The 25,964-nt window shown below is 48.3% G+C and overlaps 1 protein-coding gene across 2 annotated transcripts in view; it reads right to left on the bottom strand.

The window, feature by feature from the left end:
* LOC138527375 (uncharacterized) overlaps positions 1 to 25,964 on the bottom strand; it is a 339,830-nt gene that overhangs the window by 219,114 nt on the left and 94,752 nt on the right. For both annotated transcript variants that reach the window (XM_069638451.1, XM_069638452.1), the window contains exon 3: positions 14,862 to 15,000. In XM_069638451.1, the coding sequence (XP_069494552.1) occupies positions 14,862 to 15,000 (139 nt within the window). The remainder of the gene's footprint in view (positions 1 to 14,861; positions 15,001 to 25,964) is intronic.

Here is a 25,964-nt window from a genome sequence, read left to right as displayed (position 1 = left end):
TCGATAAGTAATGTCTCATTATTGTAATCACATGCTCTGCTACAGTTCCGTTTAGCACGTAAAAAAAATTCACCTTTTGGAATGTTGTCTATAACCCTTTTTGTGACAGCTGGAAGAATGTAAGATTGAATTAACTTCTGTATCGTTCCTTAACGTATGGGTGTGTAAGTTACCACCCTCGATAATAATATGTAAATCCCCAGAGGTTACATGTTTAGTGCTTTTTTCCAAGGTCAGTTCAATGCCAAACTCATCAATATTAAGATATTCATTAAATGCTCTCTAAGTTCGTCATAGGTACCTTTCCATATTAACAAAATATCTGGGACATGGCGCTGTGCTGACCTACAGTCCTACATTGATTTCCTGTTTCATCCTGATCACATGACAGATAGGCATTTGCGGTGTGGCGGTGAGTGGCAGTCTTGCACTTTACTCCCACCACCCAGTCTTTTCTCCAGTTCTATCGTTGGAGGTGTGTTTCCTGCTACACCCAACACTACAAAGCCTCACTTACTCCACGGAGCGGACGCGGAGTGGCGGTGAGTGGGAGTCTTGCAGTCATGCCAGGCAAGACAGGCTCGGCCGCCCTTTCGCCATCTACGCTACAGCTTTTGGATCCAGAAGATTCTACAGTCCGCTGTTTAAGAAGTAAAAGAAGTAATGCAATGTCGTTGTCTAAAAACACAATTACAACCCCTACACAAACTTTCAACCATCCTTCCTTTATTCCTACTGAAACAACAGATGACCGGCATATCCATCCGAGTCCAGGTCTCAATCTACCACCACACCTGGGAAAAGGACACTGCAAAGGTCACGGAGCCAACGTTCCTGTCCCCTACAAAAAAGACACTGAAAAGCTTTTCCATTTCTTCAACAACAATTACCACACCAAGGTGAAGCTGACTTACCCGTAATGTCACAGCCCCGGCTGCCCGCGGCATTGAGCTTCCTCCGACCTCCGTGCCTGTTGCAACTGCCGTTCCCCGGCAGGCCGGCCTGACACTTCCCGGAGCTCTGCCGCATCCCAAGGGGGGGGGGCGAGTTGAGTCCTCCGGCCGTGCCGACTGGCCTTCCATCGGGGCGCGTATCAGCTACTTCAGCTGCAGCCGGCACTCGGCGGCCTCCCGGAGGGGGGACCGCTTCGAGTCCCGTGCCACCTGGTGCTCTCCCGGTGCAGGACGGGTCGATCCCTGCTGCGGCCGCAGCTCAGCGGTCTCCCGGAAGTGAGGCGGCGTTGAGCGGGCAGGTGGCACCGCAGCAGGTGAGACCCGACCTAAGGACGGGTGAACTGGAGGAGGCCACCTCGGAGAGTGACACATTTGTTCTCCCTTCGGGGAAGAGAGAGGTCCTGGTGCCCGATCCCTTCGGGAGGCCCCAACGGAGAGAGAGAGCAAGGGCGCCAGAGGGGGCTGGGAGCCGTATTCGTGACTCCGGCTCCTCCAAGTGAAAGTGAAACAACAGCAGCGCCACCTGCCGCCGCAGTTACGGCAATAGCAACAACCCATGGCGAAAATCCTACCAATTTGCCACTTGACAATCCGAACCAAGATAAAAGTGTGACGACTCCATTAAGTCAACTATTGCCCCAGGAAACCAGGGCAATACTACCTGAGAATACAAAAAAAAAGAGAACTCGGCCCGTTGACTACCTTACCAAGAAAAACCCTGCTCAAGATCCAACAACTAAACAAGTGAAATCTTCGAGCTCTGCCAAATCCCTATTTAAACAGGCCAACCTCACTAAAACGCCCCGTGCGGGCCCTAAAGGCACAAGAAAGGGCTTCAAAAAACCCCAACGCCCTTTGAAATTATTATCAGACTTTTTCCACAAGCACTCTAAAGCCATTCAAGAGAAGTGCAAAGAACTGACAGACGCGGAAATCCTCGAGGCAGCAGACACAATTACACCACCCCGTAAGCACCGCAGGCTGATACAAGCCCAACGAAAATCTCCTCTTCCTCTTGCAAAAGAAGATAATAGGCTAGTTTACAACATAGACACGTCAAAATGGCACTTTTCAGGCCAAGTTACTCCAATAATTCCACAAATAATGTCGGAAGAGTCGGGGGCTCAGTACGTCTGAAACTAACATCGTAAAGGTGTCAATCTCTGCTCCTATCCGGGTTCCTCAACAAACCCCTACCATCATCGACCACGGAGCACAGAACCAACCACAGACTCACAGTCAAGAACAACTTGAGGTAGAGAGACCTACATCTCTCTCAAATAGTCCGACCTCACTGAAGCAAGTCGGCCCTGCCATAATCAGTTCTACTCAACCTCTGCCACAAGACTTGTCGCTTGACTGTGACTCAATACATCGACCAAGTGACAGTGTCAACTACAAAGAACAGGCACTTGAGCCCTTGTCACCGTCACCAGGAGAGTCTCATAGACCCAAACCACAAACCCTGGAAAAGGACCTTGGAAGCAAACATCCTGCAAAATCTAAAAACAGACTCCAGTTTGAGAAAACCTTAGACTCCTTTTACTCAAACTTAGACAACTATAATAATCAAAGAAGACCATCTGTAACTATGCCAATTACACGCCCACCATCTCCGACAAGAGGTAGACCAGCCCCGCACTGCTATACAACTTTGAACGACTCACAGCCAAAAAAGCTTGACACATGCACTCTGATGTCAGCACTATCGATAGCACTTAACCCATTTGTCAAGTTGTACGAAACAATCGGAGATACGATGAAAGACCATACATCGATTCAAACGTCAATGCTAAATAAATTCACCTTTCTGGAGGGCTACATTACGGCTCTAGAAGCAAAGATTCTTGTGGCTGAGAACAAATCAACCCAAGAACCAACTACGCTTCTACCTCAACAATTGGCTCCGCCCATGTGTCTTACTTCCCAAGACAAACCACTAACAAACTCAGAAGGTACACAAACTCTTCCATTTATTGATCTAACTGTTCCATCAACTCTTTCGACAGAAAAAATCAGGTCGCCCAAAGGAGTGAAAGAAGCTAACCTTAAACGAAAAGGAACCGCATTACTAGAACCAATTTTCCATCAACCAGAACCAGTTAGTTCTAAAACTTTAGCTGCTCAAAAAAGCTCCACAAACCCACCTAAACTGAAAGGGAAAGCAAAGGACACACGGGAGGCAAATAAGGTCGAGCGCGAGACATTTAATCAATCCCCTAGAGGGGTAGAAGCTTTCCTAAACAATGAGGACATGATGAACATTACTCAACACATCTCAGACCTAACAACAACTTCTAACCTGGAGCTGCAAGAAACCTCTGACTCCACCATAATTCTTGCACACTCACAAGGAACCTGTTACGCTCACCTGGTTCCCACGGGGGCGTCGACCGGAACTGGGTTGTTGTTATTTCCACCAGCGTGACGTGTAGCGCCGAGATGACTGACTGGACTGGCCCGCTCAGCCTAGTTTGTCTGGCTTGCAAGAATATTCTTCTGCAAAGGAGAAGAGGAATTAACCACCCGTGGAATTGAGTGTCAACCCACCTTCCCCACTCCCGTTGTCTTCCCACTGATCACTCTTGATGTCCCCTCCTTAGTCTCACCTGATGGTTTGGAAGGATGAGCTCTCCATCCTGCGTCGACCACAGGGGCGCGTTGATGACCAGTTACTTCACTGGCGTAGAGGAATTGGTGAGTTCCAGTATTGACTCTAAAGTCCTATTGTTCATAAGAGTTCAAATGTCTGCTCTTCACTCTGTCCGATTCCTTGCAGGTTGCCGATTAATCCACTAGAAGATTTCCAAATGGCACTCGGTAAGATTCAGGTAAGTCTATTGTGTTTTCCCCTTAGGGGCCGGGGTACGGCGATGAAGCAGAGTTCACTGTACCGACCCGAGATGAGGTGAGACCCCCGTGGTAAATCAGGTAAGTTTTGTGGGGGGTAACTGGTATGGCCTTAGCGAGTCCCCTTGCTCACCTTGCTGTCTTTGTCTCCTTAGGTGTCGGAGGGCAGCCGCAAGATGGAGAGAGCGTGATGGAATGCTGAAGTACCGCCAAGCAGGTGAGTTCAGCGCGGCGCCGTAGGAATGCGAAGCGATGCTTCAAAGACTTCTGTCTTTCAGTTCCGTGGCGAAATGGGCCAGGATTCAGGTAAGGATTCAAGTTAAAACTCCTGTTCTAACCTTTATCCTTTTGTCTTCTTGTTTCAGGAGTCCCAGGACTGAAGCGGGCGTGGCTGAAGACTGGAGCTGCTGAAAACACGGTGAGCGTTACGCTGCAGCAAGCAGAATAACGCAAAGCACGTGTGGCTGTCCGGGCGTGGTTTAAATAGCCTTGGAAGAAGATCCAGGTAAGTATTCTTCCTCAGCCCCACCCACGTAACAAAATACTCCCTTCAGTAAAATAGTCCCTCCTAAGCCTCATTTGGCTTGAGTCTTCATGCAGCATGGTCTACCTCAGGTGACTATGCAGCATGGTCTGCTTCAGGTAAGTTATCAATAATGAGCCTGGCGCCCATGGCGCCAGGACTGACTATCTTTATGAGCCTGGCGCCATAGGCGCCAGGACTGTACCCAAACAGCCCTTAACTGGGTTTTTTGGGCATGCTCCAAGTGGCATGATGCCTGCTTCCGGGGCTGCTGGGCCTGGTCTGGTCTTCCGGGGGCAGGCATCATGACAGAACCTCCAATAAAAAGATAGAGATCTCAGAATCCCCTTTCCTCACTCTCGAAGAACGAAGACAGCGAGTGACTACGACCAGCCACAACTTAAAAGACCACCCATCCGGAGAGTCCCCGGCAGCGCCTAGACCTAACCCTCAAAAACAAGAGAGAAAAACGCGACAATCATCCTCATTGGCAGCCATCAAGATGGGCCCACAGACCACATAGCAGCCCTCATACTTACCGGCCAAAAGCCCAGCAAAAGAAATCTCCACCAAGAGCCCTCACAAAGGAAGTCCCGAGGAGGACTTAGAAATCTAAAACTGCTAAATACCACACGAAGCCTCAAATACGATGGATACTAAAACTAGAGCAGATCCCTGGGAACCACGATGAAGTGACATTAAATAGAAGAGCAGTCATTGACTTATTCAGTTACATCCTGAAACTCCGCTCAGTGAAATCTGCCGACTTCCAGATTGTCGACCCAAGCCACCAAGGTTCTAGGGCGATCTCACACCTATATATAGCGTCACAAACAACAAACAACGTCCTAAAATCTGCCCTTGAGGAACTCCTAATAATGGGCTACGATCTCACCGAATCCTCGAGAGAAATTAAAACATGCAACCATCGAGAAAATAGAGATTCTCAGGAGCACACAAAGGTAACTGATCATCCTCGATCTTCACGGCAAAAACTTCGCTCTCCACCGAAAAAAATTAATCAATACTACCGCCCTGGACCGAAAACCGAGTACCAGCAAAGCGGCCCAGAAACAAGAAATTACTCGGTCTGCTAAAAGTTCTGATAACCTAAACCCAACGCTCAAGATAACAAAAGCTTCCGAGACGCACGCCAGCCTCAAACACCTAAAAGAAGACCTAAAGCTTCAAAGGATAGTCCAGAACGACTTCCGCCTTGCGGCAGCAACTCCGCCCCCAAGCTCGTCTCTGCACTCCCTTTGGTCATGGCTCCCGAAAGCCCTGAAGTCAAACCAACAAAAATAGCCATTCGAGAAAATGATCTACAGCAACGCATCTGACAGTCGGAACCCGAACGTGCAAGACCAAATAAAAATGTGTTCATGGAACACACGAGGTTTTCTTCACTTAACAGAACCGGGTTCCACAAACTTAACTGATTACGATATTATCTGTTTACAAGAGACATGGCTTCTTCACCCTCCAGTCCTTGATGGCTACGAGATTCATGCAGTGTTGGCCAAGAAGGGGCCTTTAGGCCGCCCAACAGCGGGTCTTCTGATTGCAATCCGCAGTGGACGAGGCCTAATCGATTCACAAAAACTAAAGGAAAACCATTTCATACTGATGGTAAAGCTAAACTGGGTAACAAGAGATGGAAAATCGAACAAAATACTGACGAAGACATTAATAGTCGTCACTATTTACTGGAACCCTGCCACCATTGAATGCGCCAAATTTATCAGCATAATTGAACAAGAGTTGGATTGGGCGCAAGTCACACATCAACCGGATCACATAGTTTTATGTGGAGACCTCAATATCACCTGCCACTCCTCTGCTAATGCAAAGGGGTCTAAATTGAAAAAACCACCAACTGACCAGAGGTCAGTCAAATGGCAAAATCTTATGAAGTCCAGATCTTTCGACAACTTGGATCAAGTTTTCTCTGACCCAAACAGACTACCAACCTGGGAAAGAGCGAAATCGAATTCCACAATTGATTATATCTTTGTATCACGCTCTTTTTTACTGCACACCAATTCTTTTAAAGTGATCAAAACAAGGGAAAGCTACCATAACCTTCTTGAAACTACTTGGTCCTCAAATCCACCGTCTAACCACACCGTGATCGCAGATATCGAAGTTACCACGCAAGGAACAAGACTCAGGATAACTGAAAAGGCAATAACCACTATAACAGCACTATACAAAGACTGCAGCAATCAATCTCCTAGGACGGACGTGGACTACACACCACTATTGACCACCTTTAGAGTCCCACAAAGAAAAAAGAAGACAACTACATCAGACCAAAAACATACTTATGACAAATTGATTGCCGAAAATGAGAGAGCTGAGAAAAACAAAAAGACAAGCTCGGAAACTCGATTTCCCACAGTCCTCAGTCATCATCAAAGCCGCTGTCAAAATCTACAAATCTTGGCTAAGGGGCCATCGCCACAAGCTTTATCAACAAGATGCGGAAGATATCCTTAAGGCTATTACTGGCAACCATGCCAGAGACTTTTGGTCCCTGCTCCATTCAACAACGCCAGGTGCCCGGCCATGTCAATTAAATGGAATTGGCCAATCGGCATGGGAAGCTCACTTCAGAACCCTCTTTAAGAGTACCACAACCGTAGCTCCTATGACGGATAACAACGACACTCCTTGGATCTGTTTGGACAACATTGAAGATATCACAGCTTTAATCAAAAAGTTAAAACCATCACGTGCTCCTGGCCCTGATGGCATCACGAACCTCGACTTGAAATCCCATCCCGAAGTCTGGTCACCTCTCCTGAGTCAAATCTTCAGACGCTGCTCCGCCACAAAATCCATCCCACCATCGTGGACATGTGCAAATGTAGTGCCTATCTACAAAAAGGGAAACAGGTTAGACCCAGTCAGCTACCGCCCCATCGCCCTCCTCGATCCAATAGGCAAGTTGTTTGGGTCTCTACTCCTAAAACACTTCACCACTTGGGCCAATGAAGCTCCGTGCCAAGACAAACTACAAACTGGCTTTAAAAAGAACTTGGGGACAAACGCCAACATCTTAATACTGAGCGCTCTCAAAAGCAAAATCTTGGAGGGACGTCCACGTCTATTCCTCGCCTTTGTCGACCTTACACAGGTGTTCAACAAAGTGGATCGCGATAGATTGTGGCAGAAACTCGACCTATGGAAGTGTCCACCTGACATACTCTACCCAATCAGAGCTCTCTACTCCAATACTTCCATGCGGGTACACCTCAACCAACAAGGAGCTCTAACAGACAAAATAACTACGGCCAGAGGTGTTAAACAGGGCTGCCCTCTGGCCCCGGCACTGTTTTGGTCTTACTTAGGCGACTTTCAAGAAACTGAAAAAGTGGTCCGAGCTTTCCCCCCTAAACTCGGAGGAGACCAGATTAGTCGTCTTCTCTATGCTGACGACCTAATCCTTTTGGATAACACCCCAATAGGCCTACAACGCCAACTCACAAACCTACAACAATACATGATGGCAAACAACTTGGAAATCAACAAATCAAAAACAAAGATGATGGTTATCGAGAAATTTTCTAAAAAGAAAGCCACATTACCTCTAAAACTAGGCTCGACTACCATCGAGAAAGTCTCCAGCTTCAAATATCTTGGAGTTATCCTAGACAGCTCGCTCAGAGAAAAAGCGATGCAAGAGGCCTTGTACGCAAAAACTACCAAACTGGCCACACAAGAAAAAGCAATTGACATCAAATTTGGCAGATTCTCAATCATCCCTGTACGAGACTTCTACAAAAAGAAAGTTATACCATCCTTGACATATGGCGTCGACGCAATGCCGAACCTCCCCCCAGAACTGTGGCCAAAACTAGAAGCTACCTTCTCGAGATCAGTCCTTGGTCTCCCAAAAACAACTCCGATAACACTAATCAGACGCAAACTTACCCTGTCATCTCTAAAATCAATTACTGACTGCAACAGTGTTTTGTTGTACCGGAAATACATACAGAAAGACACCCCATACGCTTATCGACTGATAAGCAAAGAAATTCGACTCGGTACCTGTCAAATGCTCTCTCGATGGGAAACCAAAATCTTGACCATCTTAGACTCAGTCGCCTGCAACATGGAAGAACTTATCACCAATCCAGTCAGAGTCACCAAAAAAATCAAAGAACTGGACTGGATCAATACCAACGAAACTGCTATCAAGTATACATTTACTAGCCATCTTCCTCCCTTTTCCAAGAAACTAGATTCTATTCAACCATACCTGATACTATTCCCAAACAGATTGGCGCGAAACTACTTCTTGAAAATCCGACTGAATCTTCTGGAAACCAACGAAATCCTGGCGATTAGACAGCTATCTTCGAAAAGCTGCTGCCGTTTCTGCAATCCTGCCGCAGCCAAGAAATCCATACGACACCTACTTCTGAAATGTCCTGCGACGACAGATATTCACCGCACTTATCTGAAAGACATTTTCTCAGACTTCACCCTTCAAGACGAAGAATCGTGTTGGAACAAATTGCTAGACGGTGATAAACAGACATGGCAGCTAGCTACAATAAACATCATGAAACACATTCTCAACGTGCTTCTCCCGACGCAGATCTATTGCAATGTTCCACCGGCATCCTTGAAACAATTCTTCTTCTTCATTTAGACCTTCCTTTGTCCCGCAGGCACGCAAGACAGTTTGATATGTTTTACGAACACTTTGATATTTTGTTAAAAAATCTATAAAGATTATATACAAATAAAAATGTTTTTAAAAAATTAACAAAATATCATCATTGTATCTCATCCATGTACATACTTTGTTGGTCAGGTCTGAAGATTTCATCACAAGTGTATTCAAATTCCCCCATAAACAAATTCACTAGGAAAGGTGCATAACATGCCCCCATTGCCACACCCTTAATCTGTTTATACAAAACTTGATCGAATAAAAAAAATATTATGATACAAGTAAAAGCAACAAACTCTTTCAACATTGTAACTGATTTCATGAGGGAAGCAGATTTGGTATTATAGAAGTACTCAATGGTTGACAGAGCTAATTGATGATCCATAGATGTGTACAACGCCTTGACATCCATTGTGGCCAGAATTAAATTTGCATTTCATTCAATACCTCTTAGGATCTCTGACACATGCATAGTGTCCCTTACATATGACTTCAATTTCAAAACTTCAGGTCTCAGCAAAATATCTATACATTTAGACATATTTTCAGTTATCCTACCATTTCCACTCACAATTGGTAAAACGTCAGGCAGCTCTGCGTACGTCTTGTGCACGTTTGGTAGAAAGTAAATGTTAGGGATACGTGGTGTCTCACATACTAAGAAATCCTTTTCCTGATCTGTAATCAATTGTGCTCTATACCACATATCAATGAGTTCTTTATAACCAGAGATGGTTTTGATCACAAATTCTCAATTCATTTTTTCATAGCAACCAGGTTGCTGTAGATGCTTTTCAGCCATTTTAATATAGTCACTTCTATTAAGAATGACTGTTTTGCCACCTTTATAGGCCTCCTTAATAATCAAGTCATCATAACTACATAGCTTCTTGACAGCGGCTTGTTCTTTATAGCTTAAAATTGCACCCAGATGGGATACCCCTATTGCTTTTCTTGTCTGAAAATATATGGATGTCAATGATTACTGGTTGAATGAATATCAAGCAACTGTATTGTGTTTGTGGTAAAAAAAGCGACTTGGGTTTCAGATTAGTTTCAATAAGTACAGTACCTTCAATCTGTAAGTCATCCAAGATCACTTCAGGTACTATTTCTGAATTGTCTGAAAGAGACATTGCAATTGCAGTGTTCTGAATATCTTTAATCGTGAGAGTACTTAATTGTGGATGGTAACCTTTCTTTTAGCTTTTCCATGTTGAATTGTGGGAAAACGTCTTGAGTTTCAGTTTCCTGATGTATTTATAAATATCAATCTGTATATTAGTATGATCATATTCCTTTGTCGGTGAAAGGACAAACCCTGATTCAAGACCCTAGGTTCAGTGTTACGCTTCGGCAGCGCTGCTCTCGCCAATCTCCCTCAGCATTTACACCGGCTCACACAGTCCGGGGAAAGACATCGGTGTGGCAGCGTTATCGGTTTCCATGGAGACTGTATGGACGCCGGCATCGGCCGTGTCAGCTGACACGTTCATTACGTACAACGCGTACACCGATGCTCCGCCCCTTGCCTTCTTAACCCGGTTCCTCTCGGGGCTCGGTGCTGCTAATTGTAGTCTACACGTACCCTTACGTGTTTAGCCCCCATGCTAATTTCCTTCTTCAACCTTCCAACGTGTTTTCCCCTGGTTTTCGACTTTGCCTTCCACTCGGACTGCTTACGGATTGCCCTGTTGTCTTTGGTTCTACACGCTGTTACGACTCGGAACGTTTCCTGGATTGTTGGCGGCTTCCTGTCAGAAGTCATTTTTCCTACGCTCTGTAGCCTTTTTGGTTCCTTCCGCAAGGGCTGCATCGGAGCGGTCACCCCTGGCAATTTTGGGTTAACTGCCTCCAGTAAGTTCCCTACATTTCAAACTGTGCCCATTGCTTCCTGTGATTGTTTGTTCTTGAATAAACACTGCCTACCCTCGCTGTGAAGAAAACTACACGTTACCTTGGACATTGTGCTGGATTTGTACTCTTATCTGACACGTGCAGTTCAGGATGCTTTCCAGTTACATGCACCAACCCGTATCTAGCGCGTCCCTCGTGCCGTTCGGGTGTATCCTCCCTCTGTTACACCATTTCGCCGATGGCAGATTAGGCGTCATTGGTCCCTGTGTAGAGCTAGGATTCGAGGAAACTCCGGTATAGCAAGGGAAACCTGTGCCAGCAGTCTAGTTGTTTCACGTTGCCGTCAGGAACACGTGATCAGTCATCTGATCCCTCCGGCGTGTCGCTTCGGCTGAATGTGATGCTCCGTAAGTTCGCAGAGATTCTGACCTCCCGAACTCCATCCTATCGACAACTATCTAACTCTCTTTTTCTCACTAACGTTCCTTTTGGTTGTAGAATTGTATCTCATCTCGGGCTGCTCAGTTCCTCTCCCTCGATCAGTCCAGGGGATTCTCATGTTCCTTCAAGCGTGGCCTTCCATTTGATATCCCGCTCTAGACAGCAAGTCCGCCTAGCGGAAGTAAGTCCCATTCCTACATTTGACTTATCTTTACCTTGTTTAGAATCATACTTATCATTCTTCCTTTGTCAGTTGTTCTCCTCCTCTCTGGACTACAACTCCTTCAACTGCCAGGAAAGACCCATTCGAAGGATCTAACTCCAGTCATATCTAAAGTTAGTTTTCGTACTCTCCACATCAATTTACCCTTCATTCTGCCCTTCTTACAACTCACCTGTAATTCTCTCGTCCTGTAGGTCTCTTTCCACTACACCACTTAGAGAAGGGCCATCCTATGAGAAAGCTAGTCCTGACGTCCGGAGTCTTTCCTTCAAGAAGACTGATTCAAGATCTCCAGGTTTTTTTCCCCCAGAGGGTTTCCCTGGGGTTCGCGTTTCCCCTCACCGATTCTTATATGTTCGGTGCTAGGGGGGAACAGGGATTCCGGGGTGATTCTTCTCCGCTGCAGCATCCAATCAGGTTAGTGTTTTTACTCCTAAAATATCCTTTTGGGATTTGGTTACACAATACCGAGAGGTACTAATCTCAACGGATTTATAACTGTAACACCCTCACTAACTTTCCTGTTTATTATTTTCTCCTGTCGTTGTGTCCTTTCCAGCAGGATTTCCCTTTTTGCTCCTTAACCATCTCCTTCCAGGTTAGTTGTGCATTCTCTAGGGTTCAAGGGGAGTCCTTAAGTCACTTAAGCTAGTTCCTTATTGTCTTTTGCATTGTCCTTCTAGGCTCTGTGCATACTCTGCTACTCCAACCAACTTGTTATTCAGGTATTCATGAATTGTTGATTGTCCTTCAATTGCTATTCTCATCTGTACAGCGTATAACCCTTTCTGTGGTTTCTTTTCAGCTGTTGGTCTAGCGGTGCGTGTTTACCCCGCTCTTTTATTTGATTGATACCTCTGTCTGTCTTATCAACACAGCAGAGGGATACATCATAGAAAAGACACCTCTTCTGAGGAAGCCTGATTCACTGAATTCAGGATAGCTGAGGTTAAGACTGGTTGCTCCGAGAATTCCACCACTTCTGTCTTCGAGGTCCGGTTCCAATCTTCCGATCCTTGGTGTGGTGAGTAACATTCAGTCTCATCGAGGATACGATCAGATAAGTTAAGAACCAAATTAACTTCCTCCCTTATTTCTGTGGCATCCTGTCCTTCCTGGCTTCTGACCTGGTAAGCACGCCCACCTTGTTTCCTGTTTGGCCTGTTAGATCTTCTGCCCCCCCCCCGTTTCCCCCTTCAATGGGTCCCGTTGGTATAGTATTTGTGTGTACTGGATTATGAAATCTTACATGTTTGATTGGAGTGCGATTGTCTTTGCGATAACGCCTTATTTGGTCTAAAAAACCTTTTCTGACACTAGAGTTATTCTGATTACCAACATTGTCTAAGTGCCCATCTCCATCACTTTCCCCATTCAAGCTAGTTGGTGATGAGCCTGGCATACTACTTGTGGATGAAGCCCTAGTTCATTCACAATAATTCGATTGGAAGGTGTATATCCTATCCTACTTATTGTCCCTGTCATCACGAGATACCTTCCTAGCTTTTCTTAGTTTCACTTCCTCCTGATGTTTCCTAACAATGTCATCAAGTTTCTTGAAATTCTTTTGTTTGGTAGTTTCCAAAGCCTCTATCTCCTTGATCTCCCTCTACTATTTTCATATCTCCCACAACTCTTTTATGTTCCCTATCTGCCTGTCCAATGAAAAGTTGAATCATCACTTTTGAGCTGTTATTAAGATTTGCTTCCCACTGAACAGCAAGATCAGAATCCTCTGGTTTGTTGAAGTTAGGAAATGTGAGGACTCTGAGCCCTCGCGGTATTTGATCTTTTTCTAGGTAATTTATCACGGTTGCCTTCTCATAATTCTTACTGACTTCTTTAATAGACAGTCTTTCTTGTTTGATATCCCATAAAGCTATGTGTTACTTTCTCCCTTTTAGCTTTAGATAATTATCTTTAAAAAGACTATGGATTTAGGGCAATTAAGCACCATTAGGATTGACAGAAATGAATATTGGAACACCATGAGCAATTAGAGTCTGCTATTCACTATTAGGATTGTTATAGAAAAACTGTACATGTGAATTAGGAATGTGGTTTCTGTAGAAAAATGTATTACTGTGTGTTTAATTATACAAATGAATGTAGATACTACCTAGACAAAGCCCAGGTGGGTGAAACATTGGTACGTGCCGTCTAATCAGTCATTGTAGGAAATGGACATGTAGCATATGAATAATAGGATATGGTTACCATTACTGGCTTCAGTCATGTTAATGGACTCATTATACATTCTGAACCACAGTGCATAAGTGTCTGGACTCTTCGTTTTCTAATTAAAAAGGATATGCCATTTATCTGCAGAGTGCGTTTGAGGAGGAATGTCTGTTTAACCTGGAAATTATAACCAAAATGTAGACCTTTGCTCCTACCTACATGGGAACCTATCTGGCCGAAGAGGTTTGGGGGGGAAGGAGGATTATGGGATATCCTCCTTGGACAGCCTGTGGGTGGATGTTCACAGTGCTTTTGGGCATCGCCGGCCTCCCGTAGACTCTCGATCCCCCTGGGATATCAGTCAGACAGCTAAAGGCTGTTCTAATTGAGTGAACGTGGAAAAGATATTGCCATAAATGGTCATAGCTTAGGATAAGCAGGGAACAATGTTGCAAGAAAACGCCTTTCATGATCAAAAGGGATGTAACAGGCACTCCCAGGGGGTACACAAGCAGCTTCAATTACCAATCTGCTGTCCATCAGCTATCCACCTCCTGGGAGTAGTCTAGGCATGGTCTGCTATGTAAGGAAAGGACTACATGTACCATAATACATCTGGAAAGCAATGTAAAATCATGGAAGATATTGGAGAAAGTTCAGAAAAAAGTCATGTAGATCTAGACCAAGGTTCAAACAGAGGTCTGGGGTGAAGGTTAATGAATACTTAAATGTTGAGAGTGGTTGATTCATAACCCCCCCCTTCTTAAATTGATGTTCTTTGAGCGCCTGCAAGCACTGGACGTTTAAGCGGCAAGCAGGAATCTCCTGCTTTCCCAAATGACATTAACCTCTCCAGCTCTTTAACCATAGTCTATGTCTTTTCATATTTTCACATTTTATGTTTAGGGGTACAATCCTGAATTCTGTGTCCCTGTTATGTGAGCAACCATAAAAACGACATATGTACGCAAATATAAGCATGATGTTCCCCAGAGAGAGAGTGCACATGTGGATGGTTTCTGCAGGATTGGTCTACTTTTCTTAAGTGTCAATTAGATGATCACTGTCTCAGAATACCGTGACACCTTGTTATTTTTCAATTATTCCAGGGGCTCCCCCAAAAGACTAGCCAGTATCGCTCATTCCTACCCAAGGGAGCCGTCTGCTGGGATCCACAGGACAGGCAGTAGTGCCGGCTCATTCTGCCTTCCTCGCACAGTTGATCAATCAAAGTGTCTTCATACAGGAAACTGTCCACATGGACAGTGGGCTCAAAGCTCTGCTGCATCTAAAATAAATTAAAAGAAATTCTGTTAAGTCATCTTGGGGCGTTGCCGAGCTCGTGCAGAGAAAAGCTTTGACGTGCTAGAGGGAGGCAGGTAATAGCTAAGGAGTCTTTACGCTATGCCACTCTGAGCATGAAGATAAATCTTTAAACTTGATTTTTAACGAACATAATAAGCATCACACCAGAAAATACCCATGTTATCAAAACTTTAAAGAATAAGATGAAATACTAGTATTTACAAATCTTATCTTGAGTCTCACACCTCTGCACATAACCTGCTGTTGAGAGTGTGAGAAATGTAAGGAAGGCATGGTATTGAAGAAAGACAGACAGAAGTGACCACAGTTTTACAGTGTTTATTGAACTTTTAAGGGTGTGATAAACACCTATCTAAATCTAAAATGGAAGCAAGCTACGACCATCAAATAATAATAACGCAGTCCTAGTGGAGTCTCGTCAAAAATAAAATCCAATGCCAATCCTTACCACCAATTTACACCAATTTACAAATCGTGTTGGATAATGTTCATGAAAAATAAAGAAGTGTTCACAAAGAATATGTCAGGATGTTCAGGCCGTGGGCCTCCCTTCCCCACGCTTCAGCACGGGACAAGGTGGTTCACTCGAATATAGCACACACTCTGGCTTCTTCTGCATGAGTATACAGTTCCATTACCAACATCAGGGCCTTCTGTGTTTCTTTACTCATCAGTCTCTTGATTCAGAGGGCCCGATATAGCAAAACAAAACACAAAGTTCTTTTCCTCTCACAAGTATTCAATTCAGATGATTCACTCCGTCTAGTTCACACTTGCCTTTTTGTAATCACAGTTTACAATTTTACACTCTCAATTGGATACCTAACATAGACATTCTAAGGAGCACCCACGTGGTGCTGGACCACTCTGTATGGTATCTATTCTACTTCAAAAGTTCACTCACTCCTTGGATATTCAATTATATTCTTGTCATTCATCACACACGCCTTATGCTTTGCTCGTTGCAGCTTTCTTCATACAGCATTGTCGCTTGCGACCCTGGGTCTAACACAGTCCGGTATGCTATCAGTCTACCCGACTCACTGGCTGTGCTGACTTTACTGGAGCGGCCTTGGTGCAGGAGCCAAGGACAGTACCACGGCAGCAATCTCTCCTCCCCGCTTCGTCTATCGATGCGGGAGAACCCGGTGTACCTTAGACACACAATGTACCTTTCTTCAGCATTAGTTTCTGGTCTTATGTTTCTTATCCTCAATGGCTCTTGAAAGTAATGGTTTTCTTTCGTTGACAAGGCTAAGGGCAATTCCCGTCTTGCAACCCTTTCTGGTTTTGCCATCTTTCTCCTCGTGTTAAACCGCCATCTCTGAACTGCTGCTTCCTCGTGTGGTATGCCTCGCTCAGGGTGTGCTTCAGTGCTCTGCCTTTCATCCGTGTGTGGAAGTGTGATGGAAGTCAGGTGTATGTAATATTCTGTAATTGCCTGACACCTCCTGACCCTTGTGTTGGGACATGTCAGGTATACAGCTCGGGTGTTAGTCCATTTTCTTTCATGTTGGGCTGTCTGTGAAAAAGTGTTTGTGTCAGGAAAGGGGGGTTAGGGGGTAGAGTTCCTAGTTATCCTACTTGGTAGGATGGGGAAAAGGTGTTATTAGGAAAGGAATTCCGCATCTCAACCTTCGGTATCCCATTTCCACTCCCCAAGGACCCCTCATCCAGGTGATCCTCCCGCACTGGTCTGTTAGGCAAGATTGTATGCAGTATTTGGAAGACTACACCAACCTGGTACTCCTGGGAATAGGGAACCCAACCTTTGGTATACATCTGTACTATACAGATTGGTAGAGTGGCTGAGCAGCCAGGTTTATCTCAAGAGGGGTCAATGTGAGCAGTAGGGTTTTTACACAGAGATTCACAGTGGCAAGCATTCAACTAAACTCTTACACTCACATTTTCTTGATTAAACTATTATTAATGTATATTTTTTTGAAAATCATTTTTTATTACGTTTCGCATGTGTTATAACATCACAGAGTATATGCAGAAATGGAATAACAGAAAACCAATCATAACACGTCCCTCCCCGACCCCCCCCGCATTCCTCCCCCTCCCTCCTCCAGTTCAAGTTCTCATTTGCTGCTTGCTTAACGGGTTCTTAAAGAGCATAGCGGTACTACCGTGATGTGTGACTTTAGCACACCAAAGTCATGAGCCAAGTTTCGGGAAGGTCACAGTCGAGTTAATGGGCGGCCGCTTATCACCACCGGGAGAGGGGCCCCTGGCCAGGTTGTATCACATTAGGCAGGGCGCCCGTATTTATCAAAGAAAGGCAGCCACGTCTCTTCAATGTTTGAGTTGGCCTCGTCAAGTAGATGTGTGAGAAATTCCATGTCGTAAATGGCCCGCACTTTGGTGACCCCTGCTTTTTCCCCAGGCATGCCGGGGTTTTTCCATTTCTGTGCTTGTCATGCTGCGAGGCGGGTGGCGCCTGTGGAGCCACTGGCGGCGCGGATACTATCCTGTCGCACATGCCGTCTACCCGTCACGCCCTCCTTCAGCACCGTTCTAGTGGTTGCACGCTGACGCGGCTCAGAGCTTAAAGCCTGCTGCTTCCGGGTTGCGTACACGTTGCAACGCTTCCGGTTTCGTTTCGAGAGTGCTGTCTGCTCTGTGCCTTTCTCTGCCATTTCTAGTGTCCTTTTTCCCATCGGGCCCCGATCCCTATCGGGTCCCAGTCCTCCTCTCTCTTGTTGTCTGCTTCCTCCTTTGTTTCCGTAGCCTTGCTGCTCCTCCTCAGCTCTCCCTCCGTCTTTCTAGCCTGCCCCCCTTCCCATCTTACGCTCACCCTGAGTTCCTTACCTCTTTTCTGGTTATCCTCCTTGTTCCCGACTCTTCCTCTGCTGCCTGCTGTCTTCTTGCTTGCTTCCCTGTGTACCGGACCCCGGCCTGTTTTCGGATTGAGTATTCTTACCATTTGGAAACCTTCTTCTGTTGCTTTCCCGTGTACCGGATCCTGGGTTGCATATTGGACTGCCGTCTTCTCCTTGTGTCATTACCTTGAACCTGGTTTCCCCCTGTGGAATACCTTACTCCGTATGGACTGCCTTCCTCCGGAGCACCTACAGAATTCCGCTGATCATCTCTTCTGCCCGGCCTCGTCTTCAAGAGTACCCATTACTCATATCCTGAGAGTCACTGAGGTCGCTCAGGGGTTTTTTGTGCCTTTGGGCTTTTTCCCCTTTCTGGCGTTCCCGGGTGGGGGCCCCCTGGTGCCCCTTTCGGGTGGCACGATGGCTTCCTTCCGTGGCCGTCCTGACCTACACAAAAAAAAGGAGCGACCAAGAAGAAAAGGAAAGAAGGGTACGGAAAGGAAGGACGAAGGTGAGGAGCTAGGGGAGGGTGGAGAATCAGAATCAACGTACTCTGACGAGGATATCACCGATCCCGGTGACAGTGCTAGACAGTACCTGGCCGCCACCAACATGATCTGTAGCATATGGTCCTGGGTGTCTTCCTGGCCTTCCCCAGAGTCTATTCCAAAGAGGAGAAGCCAGGGGCAGGAGGATCGTTCAACCCCATCAACCCCTTTAATCCAAGATAACACCTCCCCCCAGTACTTTTGAACCACTGGGCACCCCCACCACATGTGGATATAATCCCCCCTCACTGTCCTACATTTCCAGCAATGCGGGTCGTATCCTGGCCTCATTCTGGCAATCCTCTGTGGGGGATAGTGCCATCGATGTAAAACCTTGAGGGCTTGATGGCGATATTGGAGTGAGGTTGTGGATCTGTTGGCCCGCCTGCACATTGCCGTCCATCTTTCGTCGTCGATTTCCTCTCCCAGATCCCTTCCCCATTGCGTGCGTGCCGGTGGTGGGTCTCTTGGGGTGGAAAACAGGAGGAGCCTGTAGAGGCGGGATATTATCCCCTTAGAGCCGCTGGCAGAGAGGAGAAGTTTCTCGAAGTCTGTAAGGTCCCTTCTGAGGGTGTCCCCCCACGATGGTTCAATGAGGACTCCCTTGAGTTGAAGATAACGGAATGGGGACAGAGTACCTATTCCCAGGGCCTCCTCCAGATCTCTCAGGGGTAGGAACGTGCCCCCGGCCCAGAGGTGGCCGGTCCTGCTAAGGCCGGCTTCAAACCACTTTTGGTATGCCGCTGGCTCTGCTATTTTAGCTAAGAAGGGGGGGGCCCAGATGCAGCTCAATGGGGAGGGCCAGGTCGTGAGCCAGCGATAGTAACCTCCCTCCTTCCACAAGGACCACAGTACTTTCAGGACTGGGTGGTTCAGGACACTTCTAGGGATGTTTTTCCTAGGGACCCAGAGCCATTCCTCCACTGTGACGGGCGCGAGAACCCTATTATCCATGGCCACTCATTGTTTTTCCGTGCCTGGGGTAAAGTGGTCGGGTAGGATCCTTAGCTGGGAAGCCCTATGGTATGTTTCTAGGTCAGGGTATCCCACCCCACCCTCATCCTTCGGCCTGGTCAGTACCTCGTAAGAGATCCTGTGTTTTTTGCCCGACCAGAGGAAGTTGAGAAGGACTCGCTTCATTTCCGTGAAGAATGTTTTGGGGATCAGCACCGGGAGCATTTGGAAAAGGAATAGGAACTTGGGGAGGATAACTATTTTTATAAGATTAAGGCGTGCCATCCAGGAGAGACCCAACCCCGCCCACCTTTCCACGTCTTTTCTGATTGCTGACCAGAGGGCGGGGGAGTTGGCCGAGTAAAGGTCAGTGGGGTCGCGTGCAACCTGGACCCCCAGATACCGGAATCCCTCTTCCCATAAGGTAAAGGGGAGCCCCTTCACATAGGCTATCTCTGGGTCCGATAGGTTTCCCCCCATGAATGCCACCGACTTCTCAAGGTTAACCTTGTACCCTGACAATTCCCCGTAACGTGAGAGACCCTGTAGCATCACGGGGACCGTCTGGGACGGCTTTGTGATATAAAGCAATGCATTGTCTGCGAAAAGGCAGATTTTGCAGTGTTTGTCTCCTATCTGTACCCCCCCGATGGCCTCGTTGTTGCGGACCGAGATTGCCCATGGTTCCATTACGAGTGCGTAAATTAACAGGGACAGTGGGCACCCTTGTCGTGTACCTCGCTCGAGGGGGAACACTCTCGACTCTGTCCCATTTGTTACTACTCTGGCAGAGGGAGAGGAATAGAGTCCGGACATCCAGCCCAGCCACCTCAGGCCCATGCCCATAGTCGCGAGAACCTCCCCCATGAAAGCCCAACTGACCCTGTCGAAGGCTTTCTCCGAATCCAGGGCCAGTAGGAGTGCACCCTCGCCCCGAACCACCCTGGAGGAGAGCACGTGGAGAGTCTTCCGCATGTTATCAGAGCCCTGCCTGTTTAGGACAAATCCTGCCTGATCGGGATGTATCAGGCGAGGAAGGCAGCGCTCCAATCTGGAGGCCAGGATTCTTGCAAAAATTTTGGCGTCCAGGTTCAGGAGCGAGATAGGTCTATAGGACCCGCATTCCCTCTGGTCCTTGCTGGGTTTAGGTATCACAGTGATGAGGGCCTGTAGGAGCGTCGGTGGAATTGACTCCCGGTTCCTGATCTGGTTAAATAGTTTGGCTAATCGTTTTAGCAGGACAGATTGGGTCTGCTTGTAAAAGTCAGCCGTATAGCCGTCACCCTCGGTGCCTTTCCCGCTTTCAATCTCTTGATGGCGCCTTCCACCTCCTCCTCGGATATCTCCCCCTCCAGGGAATCTAGCTCCGCTTCGGACAGCTTAGGCAGAGGGTGCTCTGCCAAGTAGGTACGGATGTCATCTAGTGATTCACCTGCCTGCCTAGAGTAGAGTTTGCTATAGTAGTCAGCAAAACATTCCACAATTTCCTCCCGGCCTCTATGGGTCCCGCCCCCCCATCCCTGATATGAGCTACTCCTCTCTCAGCTCTACAACCTCGGGTTCTCTGTGCCAAGAGGGTACCGACCCTATCTCCCCGCTCGTAGTACCTTTGCTTAGTGTAACGCATTTTCTTGATGACTTCCCCTATAAGGACCGTGTGGAGTTCCTGTCTTTTACCTTGCATCTCCTCCAGAAGAGCCCCACGGTCCACCCCTGGGAGGCCCAGCCTGGCTCGTAACACGGCCAACTCCGCACAGATTTTTTTTTCAATTAGCCCCCTTTCCCGTTTGCGCCTTGAACCTTCTGCGATAAGGAGACCCCTAAAGATGGCCTTTGCAGCTTCCCATACCATGGACATATCGGTCTCCCCAGTGTCATTTATCTCAAAGTAGGCCAGCATTTCTTTCCTCATAAAGTCCCGAAATACTGGGTCTCTGAGGAGCGTATCGTTACATCGCCACCAGGAAGATCTTGGGGAGACGGGCAGAGACCAATGGGCTATGAGTAATTCGTGGTCAGACCATGTGATAGCTTCTACCTTAGGTTGTTCCACCACCCTGTACCCCTCTTCGGAGACAACAAGAGGTCGATTCTGGTGTAGGTGCAGTGCAGAGGCGAGAAAAAGGTGTATCCGCCCTGGCCTGGGTGTGTTTTACGCCAAACGTCCACCGAATAGTGTTCCCTCAGAAGGGTTTGCAGGGCCAGGTTATCTTTAGAAATCCCCTTGGGTGTCCCACCTCCTTCGCGGACCACCAATCTAGACGGGGATCCGATATCAGGTTAAAATCCACCCCCAGTGTCATGGTGCCCTCCGCCCATTCGTCCATGAGATTAAAGATCTGGGTAAGGAAGCATACTTGCCCCGAGTTGGGTGCGTATAAAGTGGCCAGGGTGATGCGCTCTCCCTCATAGGTTTCCTTAATACCTAGGAATCGACCCCCAAAGCCCCTCTTGGTTTCCACTCCCGTGAGGTGAAACGTCCTGCCAAGGAGAATGCCAACCCCTTCCTTTTTTGAGCTCCTATGGGAGGCCCAGTAGTTGCTACCAATCTCTTTCCCCTTTATTTTCGACTCTTTTCCTTGCCTGTAGTGTGTTTCTTGTAGGAAAGGCGTTGTTTGCGGAACAAATTACTCGTAAGGGACCTTTTGCTCTGGGAGTTGAGGCCCTTGACGTTCAGCGTGCCTATCTTTCCTTCAATCATTGTCATCTTTCATCTTGTGCTCCATAAACCCCTCCAAGTGTCCGCTACCTAGAACCCGTTGCAGGATTAGTGTCCATGACTCGAGCTGGATTTCCCCCTTCCCCTTAGCCCCGTCAAAAGCTCCCTCTCCCCTCCCACCTTCCCTCCCCTTTACCCATCTTGTGGGGCGTTGAAGCGAGCAACGAACCGCCAGGGTCGCTACCCCGGCCCCGGGAAAAATCATTTTTCAGTATGACACCTCGCGTCATGCCTTTCTCTGCTGCGTGTCAGCCCATTGGTGTTGGTGGTGGGGATCCGGAGGTGGTGCCCCCTCCCTTATTTACCCTCCAACCTTGGCATGTGATCGACAACTGTCATCCCTCTTGGAGCATGTCACAGTTCGGGGTCGCGTGCCGCCTGCAGTACTCCGAGGAGAATCGTAAAGTGTCACACTATGGAACCATAGAACAGCCTAAAAAATGGGCAACATTTCAACTCTGACCTGGGTCATTTGAACAATAAACCCCCCGTAAACCATGGAAAGAACATACTGCGCCCAACGAGGTCTTCGAGGTTGCAATAAGTGTGGAAAGACCTGAGTCGGGCCATAATACGGCGACCAAGCCTTAAGTGTCACACACGTGCTCATACGGGGTCCCCCCGTTCCGTAGAGGGGTGTCTGGTCTTCCAAAATTTGCGTGAACCTTTGACTTTCAGCTTCCCTTGAGAGAGGTCGGGGCCCCGAGGGACATGGCTGCGGTCTCTGCGGGTTCCACTCTGGTCTCCAGACGATCCCGCTTGGTCGCCCGTAAGGTCATCCGTGGCCCTCTTAATGTCTATTTCTGTGACCAGTTGGTATCTCTGGCCCTGCCACTCGAACGCCAGGTAGAATGGGTGACTCCAGCGATATCGTACTCCCTTTTCCTGTAGCCATCTGGTTATGGAACCGCATTTCTTTCTCATCTGGAGCGTGAGGTTCTTGTTCTTGCCCGCTCTAGCACCCTAGCCTTGTCTCTGTAGTAATGAAACCTTGCTAGGACCAAACGTGGGCCCCCGCCTCTGCCGCCAGCCCGGTGGACCCTATCGAGGAGAAGAGTTTCACCTGAGTCGGATCCCAGGACAATTCGGATGATGTCTTGAATTTTACTTTCCAGTCCCACCGGGGTCTCCCCTTTGGTCTCCTCGAGGCCGAAGATTCTCAAATTATTCCTCTTCTCCCAGTTTTCCATATCATCAACCTTGAGCCGGAGATCTTCCTCGCGGCGTTGCAGTTCCTTGAATTTGGTGTCCATTTGCATTTCAAGGAGATCCGTTGATACTTGGTTATTCTCGACCCCCTCCATTCGGTCCTCTAATGTGGAAACCTTGGCCATGAGATCAGCCAATTTGGCCCCCATGTCCGTCCTCATGCCTCTGATCTCCTCAAGGATCATTTGAATGTTACACTGCATGGCATTCATATCTGGGGGTTGTGTGGTAGTAGGGCCGGTTTCCATCGTGTGGTGTCCTGGGGTGAACTGGTATTTCGCAAGAGTTTCTCTCCAACTCATGGGGTGTTGTTCGCCTTGGGATGCCGGGTCCTCTCAGGATGTCTTCTAGGAGAAACCCGGGGCCCCGGGCCACCCGTCCCGTCGCTTTAGTAGCTCAAGTCTTTGTGGTCATCTTTCAGGTGGTGGTGTTCCCCTGTAATTTCGCGAGAGGCGCTGCCCTCCTCGGTGCGATTTTATGTCACTGAGATTCACTGGTTCACTATGGTGGTCCTCTCGGAAGGTCCGGGCGGGCCTTAGCCGGCGGCGGAGGTGCGAGACTGGGGGTTCCCACGTTTGGGGGAAGAGACCGGCCTGATTTGCTTCCTGTGTCCCCTAGATATGGTGGGCCCCCTGCGCTGGAGTGGTGACCACAGAAGAGTGCTGATGGGGGTGTTGATTCTCAAGGAGCCCCCTGGGAGGGGTGCGACGCTGTTCTTCACCCGAGGCAGCTCCCACGTGATGGTCTCGTGAGGTAGCGCCCGCGGGGAAGAGTGCAGCTGGTGAGCGAGGGCCCCGATGTGGCTCCGCAGCGGAATGCAGAGCTGGAACCAAGAGGCCCAGCGATCAGACCCCTCCAAGTGGGGCCCGTCCAAGCAGAAGGGCAGGCCGAGAGGTGGGGGGGGCCAGGCGCGCTCCCGCGATGGCCTGAGCCTACCCCCGGCGTTTGCGTGGGCTCCTCTGCCTGCCGTCACTGTCCCTAGGAGGTGAAGGTCGCCAGGGAAGGCCTCCGGTATCTTTATGGCGGTTATGTTGTAGTGTGGGTGGGCCAGTCACAGCGGGGCAGAGTACAGCAGGCGAGCAGGGACCCCAATATGGCTCTGCAGTGTGATGTGGGGCTGGATCCACGAGGCCAAGAGAACATGCCCCCTCAAATGAAGCACATCCAGGGAGATGGGCAGGCTGAGAGGTGGCGGGGGCCCAGGCGCGCTCCCGCGACGGCCTGAGCCTGTCCCCAGCGTTTGCGTGGGCTCCTCTGCCCGTCGTTACTATCCGCGGAAAGTTGTGTAGGGCGGGCCCCACTGTGGCGGTGACAGCGATGCTATGGGGGGGGGGGCGAGGGCCGCCGAGGCGGGCCTCCGTTCGCCTTGTGGCGGTGGTGTTGCCTGGGTAGGCGGGTCGCAGCGGTGAGGCCCGGGCGCGATTCCCGCGTCGGCCCGGGCCAAATTACGCTGACGGTACCTGGGGTGATCGGGGAGGCACGGCTCCCCGGGTGCTCCGGGTGGCAGGGCGCCGCAGTCGCTGCACCCGCCGTTCCAGTGCGGTAGGCTGCCGTGTGCCGCTTTTTGCCTGGGGTGGGGGGGGCAGGCTGCTGAAGAGCGGAGGAGATCCTGGGGGGGTCCACCCAGCCCCGCGATGTTGTGCCTGGCAGTATTCGGCCACGGGCGAACGCGGCAGAGGGGCCGGCTCCTCCTCCCTCGGCGCGGCTGGCCAGCACACGGATCTCGAGAGAGCGCTTGGGGGAGGGGGAGTGCCACAGTACGCAGTCAGCTAGTAGGAGAACGGGGGCACCTCTGGAGTCCGGGCAAACTCCCTCTTGTTCCTCAGCGATTTCTTTTCTCAGATTATGCTGGGAATCGGGGCTGGTAAAACGTTAAAGGCATGTCTTGCAACTTATTTCCCGGGGCCAAGTGGGGAGCTCGAAGTTCAGGCAGCCATCTTGCCTGCGCCCCCTGGTGGCTTCCCCATTAATGTATTTAACAGTCAGTTGAATAAGCCTTCTTCAGAAGGGAGCAATATATAACTAACACAAAAATACACTTCAAAATACACACTCTTAGTTTCTCTAAATCAGCAAGTACCCATTTGGGATGGCACACAGATGGTTCCAACGCCCTTAGGTGACTTAAATAACTAGGACACTGTGGACATTAATATATCACTGGTACATTTAGAGCAATACTGAGTTTGATGTCAAAGAAAAGGGTTTGGGAACAAAGCAAATGTTGCACAAATATTCTGAAGCAGGTAAGTACTTTTGAACCCCCAATGCAAAGTAAATGAACCCTTTCCTGGAGGAAAAGTAAAGCACAAAGTCAGAGGTAAGAAGAGTCTTTTAGGGAGCCAGGCCAGCCAATGTTCATTGAGCAAAAGTCTAGGTGAGCTGAAGCACTTCTTGCAGGTCAGTAAAAATCTTGCACAATGTTTTAGAAGTCTTTGTAGAAAAAATTCAATCACTTTAGGGCCACAAGCTGGGAGGCTTGTGAGGAGCAAAGCTGCAAGCAACTCTGCAAAGCAACCAAGAAAAGTCTCAAATGAGAACTAGCAAGGCTACACATCAAGAGGTAAATCCCCTTAGTTTTTACAGTACCTTTGGTTAGAATAAATTGGTTCCAGCTGGCTTCTGTTCCTGTGTAGGTCTGCAGATCCTGTTGTTCCTGGGCCTCAGT

The sequence above is a fragment of the Ambystoma mexicanum genome, chromosome 14, assembly GCF_040938575.1.
Source record: "Ambystoma mexicanum isolate Mex_15411 chromosome 14, UKY_AmexF1_1, whole genome shotgun sequence".
In the NCBI taxonomy this organism is placed as follows: domain Eukaryota; kingdom Metazoa; phylum Chordata; class Amphibia; order Caudata; family Ambystomatidae; genus Ambystoma; species Ambystoma mexicanum.
This window is presented reverse-complemented; position numbering and strand designations above follow the sequence as displayed.